The sequence below is a fragment of the Leuciscus leuciscus genome, assembly GCF_965113295.1.
Source record: "Leuciscus leuciscus genome assembly, chromosome: 8".
In the NCBI taxonomy this organism is placed as follows: domain Eukaryota; kingdom Metazoa; phylum Chordata; class Actinopteri; order Cypriniformes; family Leuciscidae; genus Leuciscus; species Leuciscus leuciscus.
In genome coordinates, this window is record NC_138732.1 from 24,790,845 (window position 1) to 24,814,077 (window position 23,233).

Here is a 23,233-nt window from a genome sequence, read left to right on the forward strand (position 1 = left end):
TTACACAGTCCCCAAATCTTGCATGAATCATTCCCTGCTGTGGCTGACCTACGATATTAACGCGACTCTGAGATGCTTTTGTTGTCATTCGAGTGTGGTCGTTCTTCTCAGAACTTTGGGTCTAGTAGAGAGATAAATAATGAAAAATGTCAGGAGTAAACACTAGTTTCGTTTTGGGGCTTCTGGGAGCTTGAATCTCCATCTGAAATACAAGGCTTTAGTGTTACTGTGACCCTGGTGCACATGTTCGGCGCTTCCTCCTTCAATCAGTCATTTCTTTTTCTATCTATGTCTCTTCCTCTTTCCGTCATGGCCAGCGAGCGTTCTCCCTGGAGTCATCCATAGCTCGAGCTCCACAGCCGAGCAGTCTGGCCTCCCTCCCATCAGTCAGCCCATCAGACAGGCCAGCCCCCTCATGCAGGATTGAATTTGCTGATGCTCGGATGGCCAGCCGCATTGCTCCCTGGGCAGTATTGAATTATCCACAGCGAGGCTTTGGTTGCTACCCAGTTCCTTTGGATTGAATTTTCTGTCTCTAATATCCCTGATATATCTGTATTGAATTTGTTGCTCGTAAAAACAACTTATTAAATCAAATGTTTAGAGATGTTGGTAAACCATTTAGTTGGATGGTGGTTTGGCTCCAGATTTCTGATGAAATAGTCGAGTTCACCTCACCTTTGCCCCACCACCTCCACCTCGTCTCCCCTTCTACAGATGTACTATCTTTGTGCATTCAATTAGATCAAATGATATCACCGCATGATGCTTGCCATTCAATAACTCAGACAAATGAAAAGCACTCCCACCGCTAGGCAAGTAGTCATTTTTTGTGTATCGCGGTCGATAGGTTGTGTGTGCACGTGGAGCTGCCCCATTGTGCCCGTCCTCGGCTCATCCCATGCGCAGCTGAGGCAGCCGAGGCTCCTTCTCCCCATGTCATCCATCTTTGTAATCCCACTCATCTGTAATTAATCCGCAAAGACAGGGGGCCAGATACTGGATTTGTAATGGGAAAAGCTCTATTATAACGGTCGCCCCCCTGCTGAAATTGTCAATGAGCAGGTTTTTGTCCCCCTAACTGGATTCAGCCTGTTATTTCATTTACAGACAGTAGTGACTGATATAGCTGCGCCTTTTGATTTGCTGACACCACTTTTTCTTTGAACTGTGTCTCTCGTCCCCTTCGGGTAATGGCCCTTGAGAGATTTATATTAAGATGTGAAAGATGCTATTGGGAATTGTGCCATATTGTTAAAGACCTTGATGAAATGAGGGTGCATGCTCTGGGGATTTGCGAGTGGTTTACTGTGGTCTTGGTGGAGATGTTACTATAACCTGTACAATAGAATGTCCCATTCTCACTTGTGTTGTCACTTTAATTCTGATGTGTTATTCTGAGTCTGCATTACCTAAACTTTATTGAGATTCTCCCTATGAATACTTACTTGATCCCGGCAGCTTAATCCTTCCTCTTTTGCATTTAAATGCCTTATCACAGATGGTATATGCCATGAAGTGTGTGGTAAACATTTCGTTTCTTCATTGTGTCTTCAAAAAGCTATTTCCCGACAACTCAAGTATCATCCAATCCAGCATTCATGTTAGACATACAAACCTCCTCTGACCTTTATTGGATACTATCTCACTATCTGTCCCTCATTATTCTCTCTCACTCTCTCTCTCTCTCTTTCTCTCTCCCCAGTCGCCTGCACTCCAACAGCCTGCACTGCGACTGCCACCTGTCCTGGCTGTCTGATTGGCTGCGGCAGAGAAGGGGGCTGGCCCCTTTCACACAGTGCATGGCCCCCGCCCATATGAGAGGTCTCAATGTCCCTGATGTTCAAAAGAGAGAATTTGTGTGCACAGGTATGACACATAATTCACTTTCTCTTTCAGAATGTCCTTCTTTTGTCTCCTAACTCTAATGTCAGTTTCCCTGTCTGTCCGGGTAAATCTTATTACTACAAAAACATTTTATTTATTTATATTATTATAAATTATAGGTAATATAAGACTGATTTTAGCACCATCTTTTTATGTTTTAATTTTGTTTCATTGTTATATTATTTACATTGATGTTAATAACTAAACACAAATTCCCTAAATTCTCACTCACCCTATTGCAAAAAATATGTCTAAGTCAGTATTGCAATATGATAACGAAAACCATGGCACAATATTTATTTATTTATTCTGTGTAAACTAAATTCAGTCCGAATATTTCTACCATTATAAATACTCCTACTTTTTTTACATTATAGTACTGACGGTAATAGTAAAAGTGTTATATATTCAACATGAGAATAATTTTAGTTGAAAAATCTTAATGGTCTTTAAATAGGGTTAATTTTCTTTATATAAAAAAAAATCTAATACTGATTAATGTGAAAATATTGGCTATTTAATACAAGTGAACACTGAGGGCCTTTTCATTGTGTTGTTTTATAAAGCCACTTTATACATTCTGTATCTTAATAGACCTTTGGGTTTCATTGGTGAATAAGTTCACGTTCAGCTCTTGTTAATTAAGCCCCCTTTTCCTCCCCCTCTGATTAATCAACTGATGAATATACTCCAACACAAACACAAAACAAGCTGCAAGAAAAGGCGTTTCTTAATTAAGCTGCAAACAATAAAACAACAGGGAGCCTGTTCTTACTGATTATGTACTGTATTAAAAGCTATTTTCATTAAATTGTGAATTAATGCTAAATTTCAGTCCTGAATGGAAGCCACATGACAGTTATAATACTATCAAAAAGCATGTGTTTTATTCATATTTGACTCAAAATGGTGTTAATGTTCTCTGTGATCTCCATTTGCATTCTTGTGTCAGTAAACCTTGTTGTCTTTAGTCAATTTTCCTCCCGATATGTTATTTTACCATCTTTTCCTCCGCCCCAGGTCCTACTCAGACAGAGCCAAGGTCATGTGCTCCCCAGGTGTCCGTCTGCCCTGCCGCCTGCACCTGCAACAACAACAACGTCATAGACTGCCGTAGAAAAGGCTTGACGGAGATTCCTGCCAACCTGCCTGAAGGAATTGTGGAAATGTATGGATTCCACTCCTTAAAATCATTTCCCTCTTCTATTTGTGTAAAAATCTTCCAGTGTGATTATTACCTACCGCTGGTATTGTCTGTGCAGTGATCTGCCTTCTTCCTCCTGTCATATAACAAAGGCCATTAGCAGTGCAGTGTTGCAGCCTCATTAGCGAGTGTGTTAACGTTGTGCCGCAGTTGCAGATAGATCTTGCTCAGTGCTACTGGAGGTCTACCAGCCTGTCTGCTGGGTGTAGGCAATTAGAAAACCAGTCAAGGATCAAAATGAGACAAGTTATACAGAGCCCGATCTAATGTCCAGGAAAGCTGGGTGTCTTATCAGCAGATTCAATCAGTGCTCAACCAAAGTTGTCTGTAATATGATGTGGAATTGCACACTTTTAATGAAGTATATACTTAATAAGTACTCTTATACCAAGACTTTAATAGGATCTATGACATTTCACATCAGCAAAAGCCAATATGCTAATGAGCACACCCCGATATTAGCTGTAACAAGTTTACTATTCAAGTAAACATAGAAATAAAATAAAGAGAAAGAACTAGGGACAGGGAGTGCTTTTCTCTTTTTCTTGTTAATAATTTTATTTTATTAATATTAACAGCAGCAGGTCAATTAGGTTGCATTTACCCTGCATATAATATACATTGACTTAATACATAACTGACTGTTTCACATTACATTTACATTAATATCTCACCAAGATGTGCATTTTAATCAAGACCTAGAATTGAGTTGGCTCTCATTACTGCCAATACTGTAGAATGAAGTTATTTTAGTACCCCAAATGTGGACATTTCTACACAGTCTTGCAAGGAAAAATGTTCATTTTAACCTCATTGACAGGGATATTCTCTAAAGCCTTGGATGTCTTTGGATGTCTTTGATTACTGTGGCTTTTCGTGTGATTTGGTTACTTTATATGAGAAAACCACTGTTTTTCCTAAAGCAGCTATTAGTTTAATGTTATTGTCAATTTTTCTGCCTATTAACTTTTTTATATGACCTTTACAACATTGTGCTGTCCATGTTAGCTTGTGTAATGTTAATGTTATCTTATTAATCTTAGCTTTCGGAGTTAAAAGCAATCAAATTAATGTAAATCATACATTACTGCCATTTAAAACATCTGACCTTGTTGTTGTTCCAGCTACTTCTGTATTCAGTGTCCTTCAAATACAAAAGAACATCCAAAAGAGGTTTAGCGGTATCCTCCAAAAAACAAGGACGTTTTGGTTGTGCATGGGAAATTTGCAAGGCCGACATTTCCATTGTGCGAATAGGCTCGGACGTTGTGTTTAATGATCATATAGCAGTACAGCAGGACGCTCACACACATGCATACTATTACAAAGAAAACACTCAAGTTTTTGAATGTGCTTTGGCTGTCTTGCCTCAGGCTTGAATGTTCTAGTGCTTTGGAGAACGTCCATATCGTCTTGGTCAGGGTATTTGGTATCCATATTGATTCAGAGATCCTTGTTTGCACTAAAGGACAGGTAGGTAATTGCCCTGATATGTGCTGTTCCTCGCCGTTGTTGTTATGTCAATAGTGTATGACCTTTGCATAATAAATGGATATGCAGGCTAGGACACATTAGCCAAACCGAACCCATGGCCAAAAACAAATTGGGCTAATGAAATGATGTATAACCTGGAGCATGCAGTAGAGCTGCGCTTATTTCTCAGGGACTTGTTGTCGGTGCACTCTTATCCCAGTAAGCCAAAACACAAATTGAACACTTAATGTACAGGCTGCCATAACGCATTTATTGATGGCTTTCTCTGTAGACCTCCTGAAGGAGCATTAAGCACCAGCCAGACTCTCAAAAATGAAAGGTTCTTCAATGAAAGACTCTTGTGAGCACTTTAGGTTCAACAAACCACCCCTGTCTTGTCAAAACATTTTTTTTTTTACTGAATGGGGTTCTTGTTCAGTGGTTCTTGGGTGATTTAAAATAATAATAATAAAAAAAAAAAATGCATTATGTTCTTCAGATCCGCATAATGGTTTCATCTATAGATAGTTATATGAAGAACTAAATTTGTGGAACTTAAAATCAGGCTTTTTGGTTTTAATTGGAACGTTTCATTTTTAAAAGTGGGTCTACACATGCTTTCAGACTCTAAGAAATGAATTACCAACAGATCTGTGTTGAGGGGAATAAATGTTATATGTACTTGTACATTTGTGATACACCTACAGGAATTTTACGTTGTTTTCTTTTCTGTGCTGTGCCATATTTGTTTTGTAATTTTATTATATACAATTACTTGTGTAATGGAAAAGTCAGTGTTGTATAACAAAACGTATCCATCTGTTCCCTTGCAGCCGTCTGGAGCAGAACATGATCAAGAGCATCCCAGCAGGAGCGTTCTCCACATACAAGAAACTGAAGAGAATGTAAGATCTTCCTCACACATCAACACAAACTAATACAAACATTATGTTAAGAAACTCTTGATGGCGCTGTCTGATGGGTCCTTAAATCAGCCTCTATGCAATCACATCGTTCTCTATAGGGCGCAGCTGATTGGTTCCTGCTATATCAGTAGCCAATGAGCTCGCTGCTCAACTTTTAAATACCTGGTCTGCATTTGTAGCAGCTGCAGCATGCTTTCAGAAACCCTCCACCTTCCCCAGCTCCACCTGTATAGATCTGCTATGGGTTATTCATGTATGCTATATTGTACAGCAGCAGCATTTCTTACTTGCTCACAGCAGTGTACCGTGTATTTACAGCAGAGTAGCAGATCTATTCAACCAAGACCAAACATATCAACATTGTAATATACATTACCGTGCCACACACTCCGAGAGTTGTCATGACAGATAGGATATTGCCATTTACTCTTGTATTATAATTAATTAATATTATTATTCAGCAATGATGCATTCAATTTATCAAAAGTGATTGTAAAGACACATAACTTTACACAATGTATGTTTAAAATAAATGCCGTTCTTTTGAAGTTAATCAACAATCCTGTAAATTAATGTAGCACATTTTCTACAAAAAATATTATGCAGCTGTTTCCAACACTGATAAAAATAAGAAATGTTCTTTGAGCACATAATCAGCATATTCGAATGATTTCAGAATGATTTCAGAAGGATCATGTGACACTAATGATGCTGAAAACTCTATTCCATCACAGGTTATTTTAAATTGTAATAAAATTTCACAATCATAATATTTATGATTAAATACTTATATCAAAATCAGTTGCACTTTATTTTACAGTACATGCACTTTCAGGTGACTTCCCAAGAAAGTACTGAATAATTTAAGGTAACTTCATGGGTTAAGATTAGGTTTAGGGGTATGTTCAGGACTAGTACCTAGTTATTACCAGTTATTGTAATTACTACAATAAGTAGACAGTGTGTACATGTTAAACACGGCTGTAAAATAAAGTGCTACCAAAAAATCCTACTGACCCTAAACTTTTGAATGATAGTGTACATCCAAAAAGCAGTTTAAAATCAGCTAAACATTTCTTTTTTCATTTCTATTTGACAGAGATATACACACTTTGTCTTTTTTACCCTATGAATGAACTCTATACTTGCTGCAAGTGATTTCCTGTCAGCCACTAGAAAATATTGTAGAAGGGTTCATAACATGCACAGACGTTTCTATCTTTCTATATTTTGGACACAAATTCAGATATTTAATGAGAACTTCTCACCTCTGTTTTGGCAGTGATTCCTTGACGTGAAGAGTTCAGCATTTTGAGGAATATATTGAACCAAATCTGGGCCTCCTGAGAAAAACAAACCTGAGAAATAAATAAATAAATGTGTGTACCGTTTTTGACAACCACTTCACTGTGGAGTTCATTTCTACCCCAACAACCTAAAATTGAGAAACACTGATATCTAGTATACATGACAGAAGACAAATGATTAGTTAATCACCCTCATGTAAAAATGAATAACTGGTCCACACAGCTAAATTGCTATAGTTCAAGTCATGATATAGCTTGTGAGAAGAAGTAAATGGTTTTCAATTTTAGTTGAACTATCCTTTCAAAGATTAAATGCTAATGATGGCCACCAGTTTCTTATGTTCTTTTCCCCTCAGTATCGAGTTTGCTGGGTATTTATAGAGTATCGACGTCCTGTCAGACAAATGTGCAAACCATCCCTTTGTTGGTCTAACAGTCAACTGTATTATCTCTATTTGTGTGTTTTATGCTATTACAGAGACCTGAGCAAGAATCAGATATCCGAGATTGCGGAAGATGCGTTTAGTGGCCTGCGCTCGCTCACTTCACTGTAAGTGTTTCTCACACAAACATATTCAAATTCATATACCTGAGCTGCATAGCAATACATTTACAAAGATAATAAGCGTGTGTAAATGTAGACAGTCAGGTGAAAGGACAGGTGTCGAATAAATCAGCTGACAGGAGGCTGACAGAATGGAGATGAGACAGCCCACTGTCTGCCTGCGTGTGTTTCTTTCACCGTGTGTGTGTGTGTGTGTGTGTGTGTGTGTGTGTGTGTGTGTGTTTACTGACATCTGCAGCAGCGTGAACACGAGGGAGGGCTTTCATTTAAATCACCTCAACAAGTCAGAATGAGACAGAAGACTCAGCGTGCGCATATTAATTTGGTCAGATCTATTTCCCTGCGACCGGCCCACACAGCTGTACATGAGACAGAGCTCATTTACACAAGCCGTGTGATTAAAGAGACGCCGAGGGGAGGACGATGGGCTCTAGTCTCTCAGGGAATAGGGAATAAAGCAAAGAGGATGCACAAGTTGTCATAAACACACAACCACACATTTGCTTGGAAATTAGAGTGTGTTGAAGAAATAGTTCAGCCAAATGTGAACATTGTTCAGAACTTATTTGAACTCAACTCATTCTTTGTTCTATGAAACACAAAAAGCAATTGCTATGAATGGAGACTGTCGCATTCAAACGGACACAAAAACTTTAAGTCTTTATGATTCATGCTTTGTGTCAGGAACACAATTCGTTATTGGCTGAAAGTGTTGACATCTGCATGGCATGTTGATACATTTTAAATTTATTATTTAATAATTAAATATTTGTTCTTAATCAGACCTTTTCAGTGGTTCACAAAACCAGTCTGATTGATTTGTTCATCAATTAGACTGATCTGGTTCATGATCACATCTAACTTAATAGCTCACTAAAGGTGAACATTATCAGTAAAACTGACTTTCTGACATACGATTGAAGTCTTGGGTTGAGTTTTATGAACCACATTTGATGATTCTTTTTTTATGATTTTGCCTCTTTTTTTAAACATGAAAGTCCCAGACAGACATGTTCATGCTTGATGAGTTGCACATTGGTGACACATATTGAGACATTGTGGGTTGATTCATTGTTTTCTATTTGCATTGTGTCTGTGTTTGTCTTCAGGGTCCTGTATGGAAATAAAATCACAGAGATCCCAAAGGGACTGTTTGATGGCCTGGTCTCCCTCCAACTGCTGTGAGTGTTGCATTTCTGACTCAATAACCTTCAGTGTCAAGAATATTGTGTGTGTGTGTGTGTGTGTGTGTGTGTGTGTGTGTGTGTGTGTGTGTGTGTGTGTGTGTGTGTGTGTGTGTGTGTGTGTGTGTGTGTGTGTGTGTGTGTGTGTGTGTGTGTGTGTGTGTGTGTGTGTGTGTGTGTGTGTGTGTGTGTGTGTGTGTGTGTGTGTGTGTGTGTGTGTGTGTGTGTGTGTGTGTGTGTGTGTGTGTGTGTGGTCCTGGCCAACCCTATGTTATGGGGGACAAAATGTCCCCACAAGGAAAGTAATACCAGTCATTTTTGACCTTGTGGGCACATTGTTTTGGTCCCTGTCAGAAAACCAGCTTATAAATCATATGAAATTAAGTAAAGTAAAAAAGTTGAAAGTTGTGTGTGATGGGTAGGTTTAGGGCTAGGGTTAGTGTAAGGGGATATAATATACAGTTTGTACAGTATAAAAATCATGGTACCACTTTACTTTGTCCTGTTCCCTATGTACATACAATGTACTTATTACAGTAATTACAATAACTGAGTGTAATATCTAGGTACTAACCCTGAACCTACCCCTAAACCTAACATTAACCCCTGTACACCATAAACCAGAAAAAAATTGCTGCCTTAAATTTTTAAGTACAATTGTCACAGTGCTGTGTTGTAGAACACTCACGAACACGATGATGAAGGCAAAGGTAATCTTTAATAAATCCACAGGAAGATACATCACACGAAGAGAACGGCTTACAACACATCACGAGACCCGAAAGCAAATGAATAGACACAGGGGACTTATGCATACAAGCAAATGAGGATAATTAACGACACACACACACTCCTGAACTAAATGACAACTAACCAGAAACCATGACAACTAACTTAGTGGAAACGGCGCAAACTGAAAGTCCAAACTAAATCAGAGTGTGACAATAATCAACTTGGATGTCATTTCAACTTAAATTACATTAAACTGACTTAAAAAAATGAGTTGAATCTTGTATAACTTGTATAAAAAAGTTGGAAATTGCTTAACTTAATTTGATGAGTTAAAGGAATGTAAAAACATATGTTGTCATATCTTATTGATCAGTTTTTTACAGTGTAGTTACCTTCAATTTCCAAGTATTTCCTTAGGTAAGTACACTGTAAGTACACGTACTCTAAAATAAAGTGCAACCTAAAATCATTATGTCTATGGAAAGTCCCCATAAAACATGTCTCTGTTATTATATACTGTAGATAATATACAGCAAGGGTGCCTAAAATTCAGCAAAAGTGACAGTAAAAACTTTTACAAAAGAAAAGTCTATTCAACAAAGAATTGATGATAATAATAAATGTTTCTTGAGCAGCAAATCAGCATATTATTATGATTTCTGAAGGATTATGTGACACTGAAGACTGGCGTAAAGATGCTGAAAATACAACTTTACCATCACAGGAATAAATTACATTTTTAAATATATTCAAATAGAAAACAGTTATAATGATATTTCACAATATTACAGTTTTTACTGTATTTTTGATCAAATAAATGCAGTCTTGGTGAACATAAGAGACTTATTTTATAAACATTAAAATATTTTACCAACCCCAAACTATTGATTGGTGGTGTACATTTATTTTTAAATACATTTAAAAACGTTTTATCGTATATCATTTTAGCACCATAACAATTAGGTATTTTCTTTTTGTGGAAGATCTTAAAGTCAATGTTATCATTATTTGAGAACGTTTTATCAGTGACAGAGAAATAATGCAGAACATTAAATATTTCTTATTCATTTTACACAATGTGTTTAGAGAAGAAGGTTTACCTATAAAAGAAGGTAAAGCACTAAAAGAAGAGAGGAGAGCATGAACTGTTTTGGCTGAAGGGAGCATTTATTTTCAGTTCCTCATGGGGGAACACTCTCGACATCATTAGTATGTAAATTGGACTTGATTGCTAAACATGTCCCTCACACCTACTTATATTTGTGTAGACATGGAAACATTGCTCAGACATAATTTCCGCATTTAATGGTCCAAATTGAGGTGAATCTGTCGGCTCTAATGGACCTGTTTCAGCTTATTCTAATGATTTGGGGAAATTCTGATGGCTTCTGATTTTCTTAACGTACACACTTCTGCCGCAGGCACAAACATAAGCTCACATCACCTGTTATTACGCTTCTAAAACACCATAGATTCACTGGAGCGGCCGACCCATGTTTTCACCGTCAACTGCCATAATGACACAAATTATCTTTGTTTTCAGCAATTAGAGTTCTTCATCCTTAATGGATTTTCTTAATAAGACCCTTTCAAAGGAACACCTCAGGGCATTCCAGCCATTTCGCTTGGCTATTTTTGTGTTTCTGTGTTTCTTTCTGTTTTATATGGTTTTATTCAAGCTTTTTTATCTTCTTTTTTTTGTTCTTTTTTTTTTTTTTTTGAGATACTCAAACCTAATTAGTTCACCCTGTGAGTAGACTAACGATGCATGCGTTTGCTCCAAGACAAAACCTCATTACAATGGCTTTCAGTAATTAAGCACACCACTGCGTTAGTCAATTGTCAGGCGGCCTGAACAGGAAAGACGTGAAGACGGCTGGAAGTCAGGGAGGAGTGCGTGACATGACAGGAGTGATGGGTGCAACTCAGCAGCTGAATACTCCAGCGATTCATCGACAGCACATTCACTGCTGTTTTGATCACTTTTGGGATCTGTGAACCAAGTAAATTACAACTATAGATTTGAATATGTTTCTGATACTAACATCAAGTCACACAGCTTTGAGCACTTTGTGGTTCCCACACACTGACTCAGGGACTGCACTGAAAGAGGGTTTTATATGGTCACTGAGAACTATGCACCAGCCACACATGCTCAACAGAGTTTACATGTAATGCCTTCTGTACAGAGCCTTCTGTAATGCAATAAACAATCATCAGTCATCAAGAACAGCATAACACAATGGCAAAATTACAGAAACTTAAGTATTTACGTTTGTTTGTTTTTTTGCTTTGCTTTTTGTTTTGCTTGTTGTTTCTTGTTTTGTTTTTTGATTAGCTTTTCTTTTCTTTAGTCTTTTTTTGTTTATTCGTTCAGCTTTTTTGTTCATTTGTTTTGTTCTTTGCTTTGCTTTGTTTGTTTTGCTTTTTGTTTCTTGTTTTCTTTTGCTTTGCTTTTCTTTTGTTTTGCTTTTTTGTTGTTTTGTTCATTTTCAATAGATTTTTTTTTCAATTTAATTTATTTATGTGTACTTTATTTTTTATTTTATGAATTCACAATTTTGACAGTTTCAGAATTTATTTCACAATATTTGTGGGGGGTTTCTGTCATTTGAACAATATGTGCATTGTACTGTAAATCACTCTGTGAAGAGTGCAAGTTTAAACAAATGTTATGGCAAAGCTTAATGAATATTTTTTTGTTATTTTCCACTTGCTATATTAGAGCTAAAGTGTGTTTATACTGATGAAAAAAGCTTGTCACCGTAATGAAACTTCTGTTTACTCTTCCAGACTGCTGAACGCCAACAAGATCAACTGTCTTCGGGTGAACACTTTCAAAGACCTGCAGAACCTCAACCTGCTGTCCCTCTACGACAACAAGCTTCAGACCATCAGCAAAGGCCTGTTCGCCCCTCTGCGCGCCATCAAAACACTGTGAGTTAACACACACACACACACACACAAACCCTCCATCCTTCACACCCACACTCAGTCCAAGAGACTCCGGTCTCTAAGCAACTGTTGAGCGGGACTGCCTTCACCCCGCAATTAATTAGCTCCAAGTAGACGGCAAAACAACAACACCATTAACAGCAGCAAGATAAATGTGAACTAAACAAATGAAGACCTTACAGTGAAAATAGCAGTTCATGTTTATGAATGCATAGCAATCGTATTGTTATCACAGGATATTACTGTTTGATTGCACAGACTCCCTTGACTCTAATTAAGCGTTTTGAGTTATTGTTATGTTCGCCCTCCACAGACACCTCGCTCAGAATCCCTTCATGTGTGACTGTCATCTGAAGTGGCTGGCCGACTACCTGTTTGACAATCCAATTGAGACCAGCGGAGCTCGATGCAGCCACCCGCGCCGGCTCGCCAACAAACGCATCAGCCAGGTCAAGGGCAAGAAGTTCCGCTGCACAGGTAGAGTTACACACGTGTGCACTGTTCAAAGAAGACTTTTTATGTAAAACAGGCCCTTTTACTTGGTATTTTGAGCTAAATGGAACAATATGCAACAGTAATGTGTATAGACATACTCCTTGTAGACTCCTTGATTAGTCCACTCTGAAAATAATTTCAGACTAAGATGCAAAAATATATTGTTCAGAAATCAAAATGTTTTTGAAATCATAACATGATTACCCACATTTAAATTCAGTAATCAGCTGTTTGGTGGCTGCTCATTCATTTTGTCAAAATACACTACCGTTCAAAAGTTTGCTTTAAAATAATTTTCAAAGAAGGCTCACCAAAGCTGCATTTATTTAATCAAAAATACAGTACAATGTTGTGAGCTGGTATTACAATTTAAAATAACTGTTTTCTATTTGAATATGTTGTAAAATGGAATTTATTCCTGAAATGACAAAGCTGTATTTTCAGCATCATTACTCCAGTATTCAGTGTCACATGATCCTTCAGAAACCATTTCTTGTTATTATCAATATTGAAAACATTTGTGCTGCTTAATATTTTTGTGGAAACTATATTTATTTATGTGATGAATAGAAAGTTCAAAAGAGCAGCATTCATTTAAAAACTTTTTTTTTTTGTAACAATGTAAAAGTCTTTACTGTCATTTTTGATCAATTCAAAAGGTACAGTACATAATGTATATAAAATTAGTAGTACAGTAACCAAAAAGCCTGTTGAAGCTTTCAGTGAGAGGGTGGAAAATGACCCGCTAAGTGATTGTTTTTGGTCCAAGATACATTGACTGACATTATAAGAGTACTTGTGCTATCTGAAAGACAGTCAATCAAGTGAATGAAGCAGAGTTCAGCTACTGCCGCCCACAGTGAGTCTGCAAGTCTTGTACACAGTGACTTGTTGATAGCTTGGGGTTCTGGCCCACCAATTGCTGCTCACATACTTCACACTGAGACTCCTTACATTCAACTACATCCCTTTCCTTTTCTTATGTGTGTGTGTGGCATACTCTGGCCTGGAGCAGTTCTTCTCACACACTGCCAGGTTTCAGAGTGCTAATAGGACAATGCTGGCTGTTCTGAACCAGAATGAAGATGCCTTGTTAGAAGATGCTTTACAAGTCGGAACTGGCCCCCACACGCAGCCAAAAGCGGGGGCCCCTTGAGGGAAATTATTTGGTGGGAGAAGTGCAATGGCTCTTTTCTTTGATATTAAGCCGCAGGTTTTTCTCATTAAAGTTCTGTCAGTATATCAAGCACAATAACAAGTGCAACAGCAGACCCCTAGTGTGTGTTTCCACAGGCGTTACAAGTGTTTGCACATGAAAATCTGTGTTTATGTGTGTACGTGTAGTGGCAGAGGGCTTTGCTCCACTCCTTTCTCCTCTGTGATGTCTTTATGTGTGTGTGTTTCTAGTCCCTGTCTGTCTGTCTGTCTGTCTGTCTGTCTCTCTGTCTGTCTTTTCGGGCCTTGTATTCCCGGTGGGCTAATGCCCCAGTGACCGTGCTGGGACGAGGGAAAGGGGCCGTGTGCATGGTGTCCCAGAGTTCTGGGCGGCTTCCTGGCTGCTGTGTCCTGGCTGCTCCCTCCTCATCCTCCTCCTCCTGCTCCTCCTCCTCCTCCTCCTCCTCCTCTCCGTCCCGCTCCGCTCCGCTCCTCCACTCTGGCCTCTGGTGCAGCTGTCTCTTGTGCTTGATCTAACCATGTGCCGCCGCCTACACAAGCCTCACATGGTTCCGTCAAGCACCAGGGACCGCTGGACACACTCGCACACAGCATGGCATTCTGGGATATGTGCAGTGGCACCTTTCTTAGCCACCATGAGGAGCGAAGGTGGCGTTCTTTAACCCGGGAACAACGGATCGCTTGTGAAGAGCTCTAGCTATGTTCTCCGTCTGCATTTCAAAGGGCGTTTTTTGAGTTCGCTCTTGTAGACATTGGGCTTTGGCTAGAAGCATCAGGGCAGCCGAACAGAGATGGTGGGAAGAAGAAAAACAGTGGCAGGCGAGTGATGGCTGATGGGAAGCAGACTTATCGCAAGCGGCCAGAACCTTGTGTGTTTTCCTGTCAAAACACTTCTTAGCGCCAGACCTCCAATACCTGACCTGAGACGATGAGGTTGTGTTCGCAAACAAGTGCCTGTGAATGTTGGTTTATGTGGACCTATTTATTATGTGGGTCTCATGAAAACATGTCCAGTTCATGATTCGGGCCAAGTCCCAATATTTGAAATCTGAACTATATTTGCAGCTCTTTTTTTATATAAATATGTGCATGATATGTACACATGTGCATATTTTATATAGAAAAAGATAATGTGTCCATACATTTTGCATATTTTTATAAAGATAACAGTCTTATTAAGACAATTAAGCTGATTTCTCCCAATTTATCATTATTGTAACACATTTCAGACATTTTATTGGTGTTTTTTGTAAGTCTCATTATTTGAAATTTGAACAGTTTAATATTTGCATGCTATGGATGCTATAAAATGTGAAATTTTAATATAGAAAAAAATATGTAAAATTGTGGTCAGATATTTTACATATTTTTATAAAGATTACTCATTATTGTAATAGATTTCAGACATTTCACTTTGAGGTTTTTGTCTTCATTCCTATTATTTGAAACTGTATTACAATCATTTTTTATATAAATATTTGCCTGATATGTACAAATTAGAAATTATGCAAATTATGCAAATTATGCAAAAATGTGTTCATATATCTTACATATTTAAGAGTATTTAAGACACATATTTAGTCATTATTAAGACAGATAATCATTTTCTCCAATTTCACATTACTGTAATACATTTCAGATGTTTTTATTCGAGATTTTATTCTCAATTCCTATTATTTGAAATTTGAACTGTATTACAGATTTTTTTTTATTGTATTACTATAAAAATGACTTATTTAAATCAGTATAAAGTCAGTACAAAAAAAAAAAACATGATGTATAAATATTGTACCATTTAATTTTGTACTATTTATTTTACATTACAATATGTGAATGTGGGGGGTACGGAGCCCCGTCAGGAAAAGAAATATGAGATGGGGAAAAAAATTTTTTTTTATTATTATCAATGCTTTTGCGTTTCCCCGAGAAACTTTGCGTTCGCTCACAAAGAGCTCAAAAGGTTTTCTTGGGGGAATGCAAAATGTTTTGCGAGCGAAGGCAAAAGCATTGACTTCTTATTTTTCCTCCCATCTCATATTTTTTTCCACCACCATGTCCCTTTATGGCCTTCCTATTATGCAATTCTTTTTTTCTTTTTAGGTGATCTGGACATGTGATTGAGATTTACCCGTGTGTGTGTGATGAATTGAATTAGCGGTTTGAATGTCCTTCTTTCTCTGTTTGTGTCTTCTGTGTTTGTTAGGTGCGGAGGACTACCGCAGCCGTCTCAGCGGCGAGTGTTTCCAGGACCTGGTTTGTCCCGAGCGTTGTCGGTGTGAAGGAACGGTGGTGGACTGCTCGAACCTCAAACTCACCAAAATACCCCCTCACCTACCCGAGCACACCACTGACCTGTAAGAGACACGCATTTCAGCTTACAAACACACCTAGCGACCCCATCAATCATTCTCGAAATCATTAGTCTTTAACAATCCCACCTCCCTAATTCTTTCGGTGTCCCTCTGTCCCAGAGGCCTCATCCTTCTCTCTTGTCCTCTGATTACGGGGTCTTGTCCCCGGCTGAGTTGTGGTGAATGAATCTCCGAGGCCTCTCCCAGGCCATTAACCACTCAGCTGCGTTTTCCCTGGGAAGAGCTAGTCAGGGTGACAATGCGTTTGTCCTTGTGTTCATGTGTAGAGGACACATCAGGGTTTTCCCTCTGCAGTCCCATCAACTCGAGTCATCGGTCACACTCTCTCTGTCTCTCTCTCTGTCTTTCTGCGGCTCAGTGACTACAGCTTGCACCCGCTAGCACAGCTGCTTATTTATAGAGCTCTTGCGGGAATGCTTGCAACCAGGAACCAGCACTTTATGTCTGATGTGCTTTCCCATGGCAGGCTCCGCTAGGGAAACCAACCCTGGGGATAGCAAAAAAGACAGCAATGGTGCATTTACTAGACTCTACTCTTAATAATGTTTGGAAAGTCTCTCTCGACCTGTTCTTTCGACTTTCTTTGCACCTTGGTTTGGAATGGGAGTCTAGCGTACTGCTAAATGCTTGCTGTGCAGTATATTCTGCGGTCTACTTTATCATTTTCTGGTTATACTCTACATTTGGTGCACTCAAGTCCTCCTGAGAAGTTTGTATTTATAAGCTGGGAAGTTGTATTTATGAAGCTTTGTCAGAGCATAATGTCGATGTACCTTTGCTACATAAAATTCTTTTTAAATTCTACATTTACAATTTGATGAATAAAGAATGCCCGTTTTTGCTTTGTTTATATTTAATTTATGAAGTTGCTGTATATTATATTGTTATATATTCTATTGTAATTGTACAATACTATGGTATTTTGTACATGCAACTTAGTTTTATTGTAAAAAAAATAAATAACAACAGATGTACCATTAATACAGATGTACCATTAATACAGATGTACCATTAATTGCATCCAAGTGTGCCGCACAAGCAGAAACATCTGTCTCTGGGATATTTTGGTTTAATTTTTCTACAGTGGAAGAAAGTGGAGACACACTGTCCATATTTTTTTACAGTCTTTGATTGCGTCCGACATGTTTTCTCACTGACACGTCCTCACCTCAAAACTCAGGGCATGTAGAAAATCTTGAGCGTCCCACACGTAATTACAACTTTGTGGTGACATACACGTTCAACTCATAAATACAATCTTGCCAACATGACTTGAATGCACCAATTTTGGCAGATGTGTAACATAACATTGTAAAATCTTCAGCGTACTACATTCATAGAGAAAATTTTACAGTATACTGCATAGTAGAACAGGGGTTTTCAAACTCTATATTTCTATGAATAAATGCCCAATTATACATATTTTATTTTATTTTATTTTATTTTATTTTATTTTATTTTATTTTATTTTATTTTATTTTATTTTATTTTATTTTATTTTATTTTATTTTATTTTATTTTATTTTATTTTATTTTATTTTATTTTATTTTATTTTATTTTATTTTATTTTATTTTCCATGGATCCCCCAACGCCTCCTTGCAGCCACAGTTTAAAACCCCTGATAAAAAGTAGAATGCCATTCCAAAATACGCCATATGTTTCTGTCATACTCTTTTCCTTCATTTATCTGCATAGCACATTAGTCCGTCTTCCACATGCACTGTTATTATTTGCAAAAGTGTCTGAGTATGTCCTTCATATTGATATCACCGGTGATGAGGGGCAGATGAATGTGTATGAGAGTCACATATCCAGCACTCACACCAGAGAGAGCGATACTGATTTTTCATTACGTTGACATCACAGTCCTGATTATACAGCGTCTCCCACATAAGAGACTTGAAGACTGAAACAGAGACATCGTCTGAATGATAATCACTTTTAGCTCTTTTGTCTCCATCTCACTCCTACATGCTCCAGTGAGGTTTACTTGTGCTTTTTGCTGTGAGACTTTGTCTTATTATTATACCTTGTGAGGACTGTTGAACTATTAACCTCTGTCTCCCGATCTCTCTCTATTCCAGACGGCTGAACGACAATGAAATCCCCATCCTAGAGGCTACAGGAGCCTTCAAGAAGCTCCCAAACCTGCGCAAAATGTACAAACTGGTTTATTTCTTCTTTTCGTTTAAAGGGTTTGGCTGCTGAATGACATTGGGGTATTTGGGAAATTCAGCTTTGTATGCAGGGAATGCTATGGACAATAGGACAAGAAAAGCTTCCAGAATATTCCAACCTAGTGCGCAAAAGCATGCAGTGATTTACTGTCAGACAATATTTGCAGCTCACTCCAAAATTGGAAAAAGCGGTATTCGCTCAGGAAGAGGACCGGTGATTTATCATGCATGAAATTGCTTACTATCTAGCACAGTTATAAATTGGGCAGATCTAAAAGACTGACCTTACATTTTACTGTAGCATGGTTTAAAATTAAGCTGTGAATCATCATAAACGTGTGTTTAGGATACAACCACAACCTATTTATATGATGAAACAAAGAAATTTGCACTGTACCATTGCAACCTGTGCTTTCTGCCATTTGTCAAAATAATAAATAGTGCATTCGGGACACATTAAAGGGATGGTTCACCCAAAAATGAAAATTCTGTCATCATGTCGTTCCAAACCTGTATGAGTTTCTTCCTTCTGTTTAGCACAAAAGAAGATGTTTTGAAGAATGTTGGTAACCAGACAGTTGACGGTAGCCATTGACTTCCATAGTAGGAAAAAAAATATATACTATGGAAGTCAATGACTACTGTCAACTGTCTGGTTCCCAATATTCTTCAAAATATCTTTTTTTTGTGCTAAACAAGAAAGAAACTCATACAGGTTTGGAACAACATGGGGGTGAGCAAATAATGACATAAAATGTTGGGTGAACCCTAAGAACTACCACTAAAATAAGTGCTTGTGCGTCATGGGGAGTTGATGTTTTTCTTGAATTTCCGTGTTTGCAGAAACTTGAGTAATAATAAACTCCGGGACATCCGTGAGGGGGCGTTTGATGGGGCCGGAGGTGTTTTGGAGTTGCTGTTGACCGGAAACAAGCTGCAGTCAGTCAGCGGACGGATGTTCAAGGGTTTGAGCGGCCTCAAAACACTGTGAGTATCACGCCCCCGTTGACGATAAAGCTCATTTTTCAAAATCCATCCCTGCTTCTCCTGTTATCCTGCTCATTAAAATGAAGACGTGTCTCCGAGCCATGTTCACCTTCATATATTCACATGACTCTGAATATAAATGCACAAAACATTAGTTACGGCATTGGAAATCTGCTCTAAGGAATTGCTCTTATAGGCTTATTAAGAAACCAATTTTCAAGAAAAATTGCTCACTCTCAGCAAAAACCAAACTGTGATCGTCAGGTCTAATCGAGATGTTAACCGTATGAAGTTATTCTAAGAAACTAACGGGCATAGATGTCGTCTATGCTGGTGTGCTATCGGGAACAAAGATGCTAATACAATGCATATTCTGAAGCCTGGTGGTTAGAAAAAGCCTTCCGTAGGTCTGCTGTCGCTCTAATTAGCTTAATTGGAGAGAGAGGAGTGCACAGGAGCAAATGAATGGAATCATGGTCCTGCAATATTGGATTTAGTGGCTTTCAAATCCCAGGAGTATGTGTCCAAATTGAGTTTGCTCGTCTCAGATCCCTGTTTGTCAGAGTTTAATGCCGAATTTGCTGCTTTCAGGTTTTCATCACGGCAGACTCTGGTTTGCATTTAGCCTGTTTGTGCTGCTGAAGGCCTTTAGGAGACCCTGATTGTTTTGGGCTCCTCACCCCTCCCCAACCACACGCACACAGACTCATCTTATCTCACGTCAAGCAGTGAGCTGCCTCAGCTGGCCACGTCTGCTGCACAGACAGACTCTCAGAGGGCAGACGCACATGGTTACAGCACAGGCCGCGCTCCAAGATAATCGTCACACACAGACGCGTTTACATAGCAGTCTCACCGGCCAGAAAGCCTTTGACTAAACCAGAGACTTATGCTGTTTAAATAAAGCTGATTATAATTAGTATACACTAACCCAAAGTCTACACCTAAAACAAAGTTGTTGTTTTTTTGTTGTTTTTTTGCATTTTCACAATAATAAACATTTAAAATAAGAAAAAAAAACATGTGTAGATTCTAAGATAGTTAGATTAGAAACACCAGGTCCAGTTCATGGGCTTATTAGACCCTGGGCTAGCTGGATTATGATTTTTTTTTTGTATAGTCTATATAAAAATCAATGTGATAAGTGGGTTCTTCCTAAAAGAAGACACAAAAAATATAATTAATATAATATAATATAATATAATGACATAGCCTATTTAGGGTGCTCTGGTGTAAAAACTAAATCTATATTTTATGATAATATATAATTATTATCATAATATAGCCTATAAAAAGTTATTTATAAATAGATATACATATTTGTAAATGTTTACAATATACTGTATGTAACAGACTTTTAAATAAAGGCTACAAATGAATAGCTCATTACTGTTGTTTCTCACAAAGTGTCCAACACAATGTAGACAAAGCTTGACACAAACACACACATTGCAATATGCAGTTCTTTGTCAGTTAAGCAATGTTTCACTTGAATGCTCTGATACACAGTAAGTGCTGTCTGCTGAAGCCCCATCAGATTTCCTTCTTGTAATCTCACAATAAAAAAATCACTGCCAATCCATCATGCAGACTCACTTTAGATTCCTGTCTCTGATACAGCTACTTTCCTCCTTTATACTGGTGTATGTGTTCCTACCCTGCATGCGTGGCACATCATCTCAAAAAATGTCAGCAATGATACCATAAAACCACCATTGACTTAATGCATAACAGCAGCCACAGAGTCTCATAAACACTATGTTCCTCCCTCCCCGTGAGCTGTGTGCTGCTGTCTGTCAGGGTCAATGTGATCCAACCTGCCTGTGTGTTCCCATCAGGATGCTGAGGAGTAATCAGATCAGCTGTGTGGATAACGCCACCTTCACTGGCCTGAGCTCCGTGCGTCTGCTTTCCCTGTACGATAACCGGATCTCCACCATCGCCCCTGGAGCTTTCAACACCCTGCATTCCCTCTCCACCATGTGAGTCCTTCACCCTCACACACACACACTCCCCTCTGTGTCATGGGTTCATTCTATCAGTTATGCATCTATGATCAACTGAATTCTTTAGTGCTAAAAAAATAAAAATTGAAATAATAATACCTAAGAATTTGGTATTTGAAGCGAAACTATCTCTACTGCCTGATAAAACTATTCACTGAAGCTGCTGTGTCTGTACCAAACCCACAAACGAGTTAGTTCAAAAATTCACAAAGACGCAGGAAATCAAACACAGTCCGTCGGGTCACGCACCACCACCAATCAAGCGCCTATTATATCTTCATATGAAAAGCGGATGAGGATGTGGTTCAAGCAAAGAATTCTTATTGTTTGCAGATGTATTTTCAAAATTATGAGGTTATGTTTTCTTGTCTGGGTTGAAAACGGTTGTTCTTGAACCTCAGATGAGAAAATTTTGGCTTGCCCCCCCCCCCGGGAAGGGTGAATTATTCAAAAATGGCTAAAAAGGAAAATTGCTCTGCTGTCTAAAAATGGACTAAAATTTTGTGCAGTGAGGTTGTGCATACAAAGGCAAATGTAAGGAATTAATTCTTCTGCCATCTCATTTTTGCTTTTGATTGTATGCTGTAAAAAAAAAATTGGAAACAGCTGGAGAAAATGAAGTGCGGTACATTTGTAATACAGATTAATATCTGCGTAGCTTTTTGCAGGGGATGTAAACAAAGAACTGATAAACAAAAAGTGAACTCTAGTGTGTCACAGCCCTGAGGGGATGGCAAGAAAGAGAAGGATCAACGGGGAAAACTGAAAGAGATCTCACAGATGTTCATAGATAAACAGATGCTGTTGAGCATTCAAAATAACTTCTGGTGGAATCATAATTTAGAAGAAAAAAAAGAAAGAAATGATGACTGCCAACACAGCAAGCATCTGTAACCATTTGAATTATCATATCAGGCTTTATTCTTGGCACACGTTACACTGTGCAACAATACACATGGTTCTCTTTTTCATTCTGTGAACGCTGCCTACTAACTGAAATATGTGAACAGATTCTGAGCAGAGACACTCAGACTGTTCTGATTTGCATGAAAGTCATTCCTTCCATTCTGACCATCTAATCAAGTTTAGCATGCACAAACAACAGAAAGAATTTACACAATTAAGTCATCCAATCAGTGTAACGTACATCTTTTTTTTGGTCAAGGCCATAAACAACTTTAAATCCTCAAACCATACAAGTGCTTTTTATAGCTTGCCACTATCATTACTGTTTTGTTTTGTGTGTTTTGCTGTCTGTTTTGCTTTGTGTGTGTTTTTTTTATTTAAAACATTTTGGAATATTTCCAACTACCTAAATTTATAGTTGTGTATATAGTAGTGTAAATAAATAAATGCACTAGGTTCTGTATCATGAATTTCGAATTATTATTATTTCTTTTACAAATGAATCCTCCATGCACAGTGTATTCTTCAGTTGTGTCAATACGGCTAAGTGAACATAAAGAAACCTAAGTAATTATTTACTCAAAGCCTTTATATATAATGTTGCATTGTATGGTGTCATGAATAATTGTAAAGACAGTAATAATACATTATAATACTTATCTATTCATTGAACACACCTTTAGAACGTATAATGCATTAAAACAAATGACAAGCAACAAATTTCAGATGTAAATATAATGCATTTTATCTTTGGTTATGTATGAAAAAATATAATGCATTATAACGTAGGCTACATCATGAATACCTTTATAATAATGAATTATGCATAAAGGCTTTAAGTAAAGTGTTACCGAAACCCTATTGGAAACTGCACAACAC

At 38.0% G+C, this 23,233-nt stretch overlaps 1 protein-coding gene across 1 annotated transcript in view; it reads left to right on the top strand.

The window, feature by feature from the left end:
• The window catches only part of slit3 (slit homolog 3), a 173,499-nt gene that overhangs the window by 116,135 nt on the left and 34,131 nt on the right, over positions 1-23,233 (top strand). The window contains exons 7-17 of the mRNA XM_082177377.1: positions 1,634-1,869; positions 2,908-3,055; positions 5,398-5,469; positions 7,276-7,347; positions 8,472-8,543; positions 12,072-12,215; positions 12,547-12,710; positions 16,108-16,258; positions 18,363-18,437; positions 19,299-19,442; positions 21,281-21,424. Of these exons, the coding sequence (XP_082033503.1) occupies positions 1,634-1,869; positions 2,908-3,055; positions 5,398-5,469; positions 7,276-7,347; positions 8,472-8,543; positions 12,072-12,215; positions 12,547-12,710; positions 16,108-16,258; positions 18,363-18,437; positions 19,299-19,442; positions 21,281-21,424 (1,422 nt within the window). The remainder of the gene's footprint in view (positions 1-1,633; positions 1,870-2,907; positions 3,056-5,397; positions 5,470-7,275; positions 7,348-8,471; positions 8,544-12,071; positions 12,216-12,546; positions 12,711-16,107; positions 16,259-18,362; positions 18,438-19,298; positions 19,443-21,280; positions 21,425-23,233) is intronic.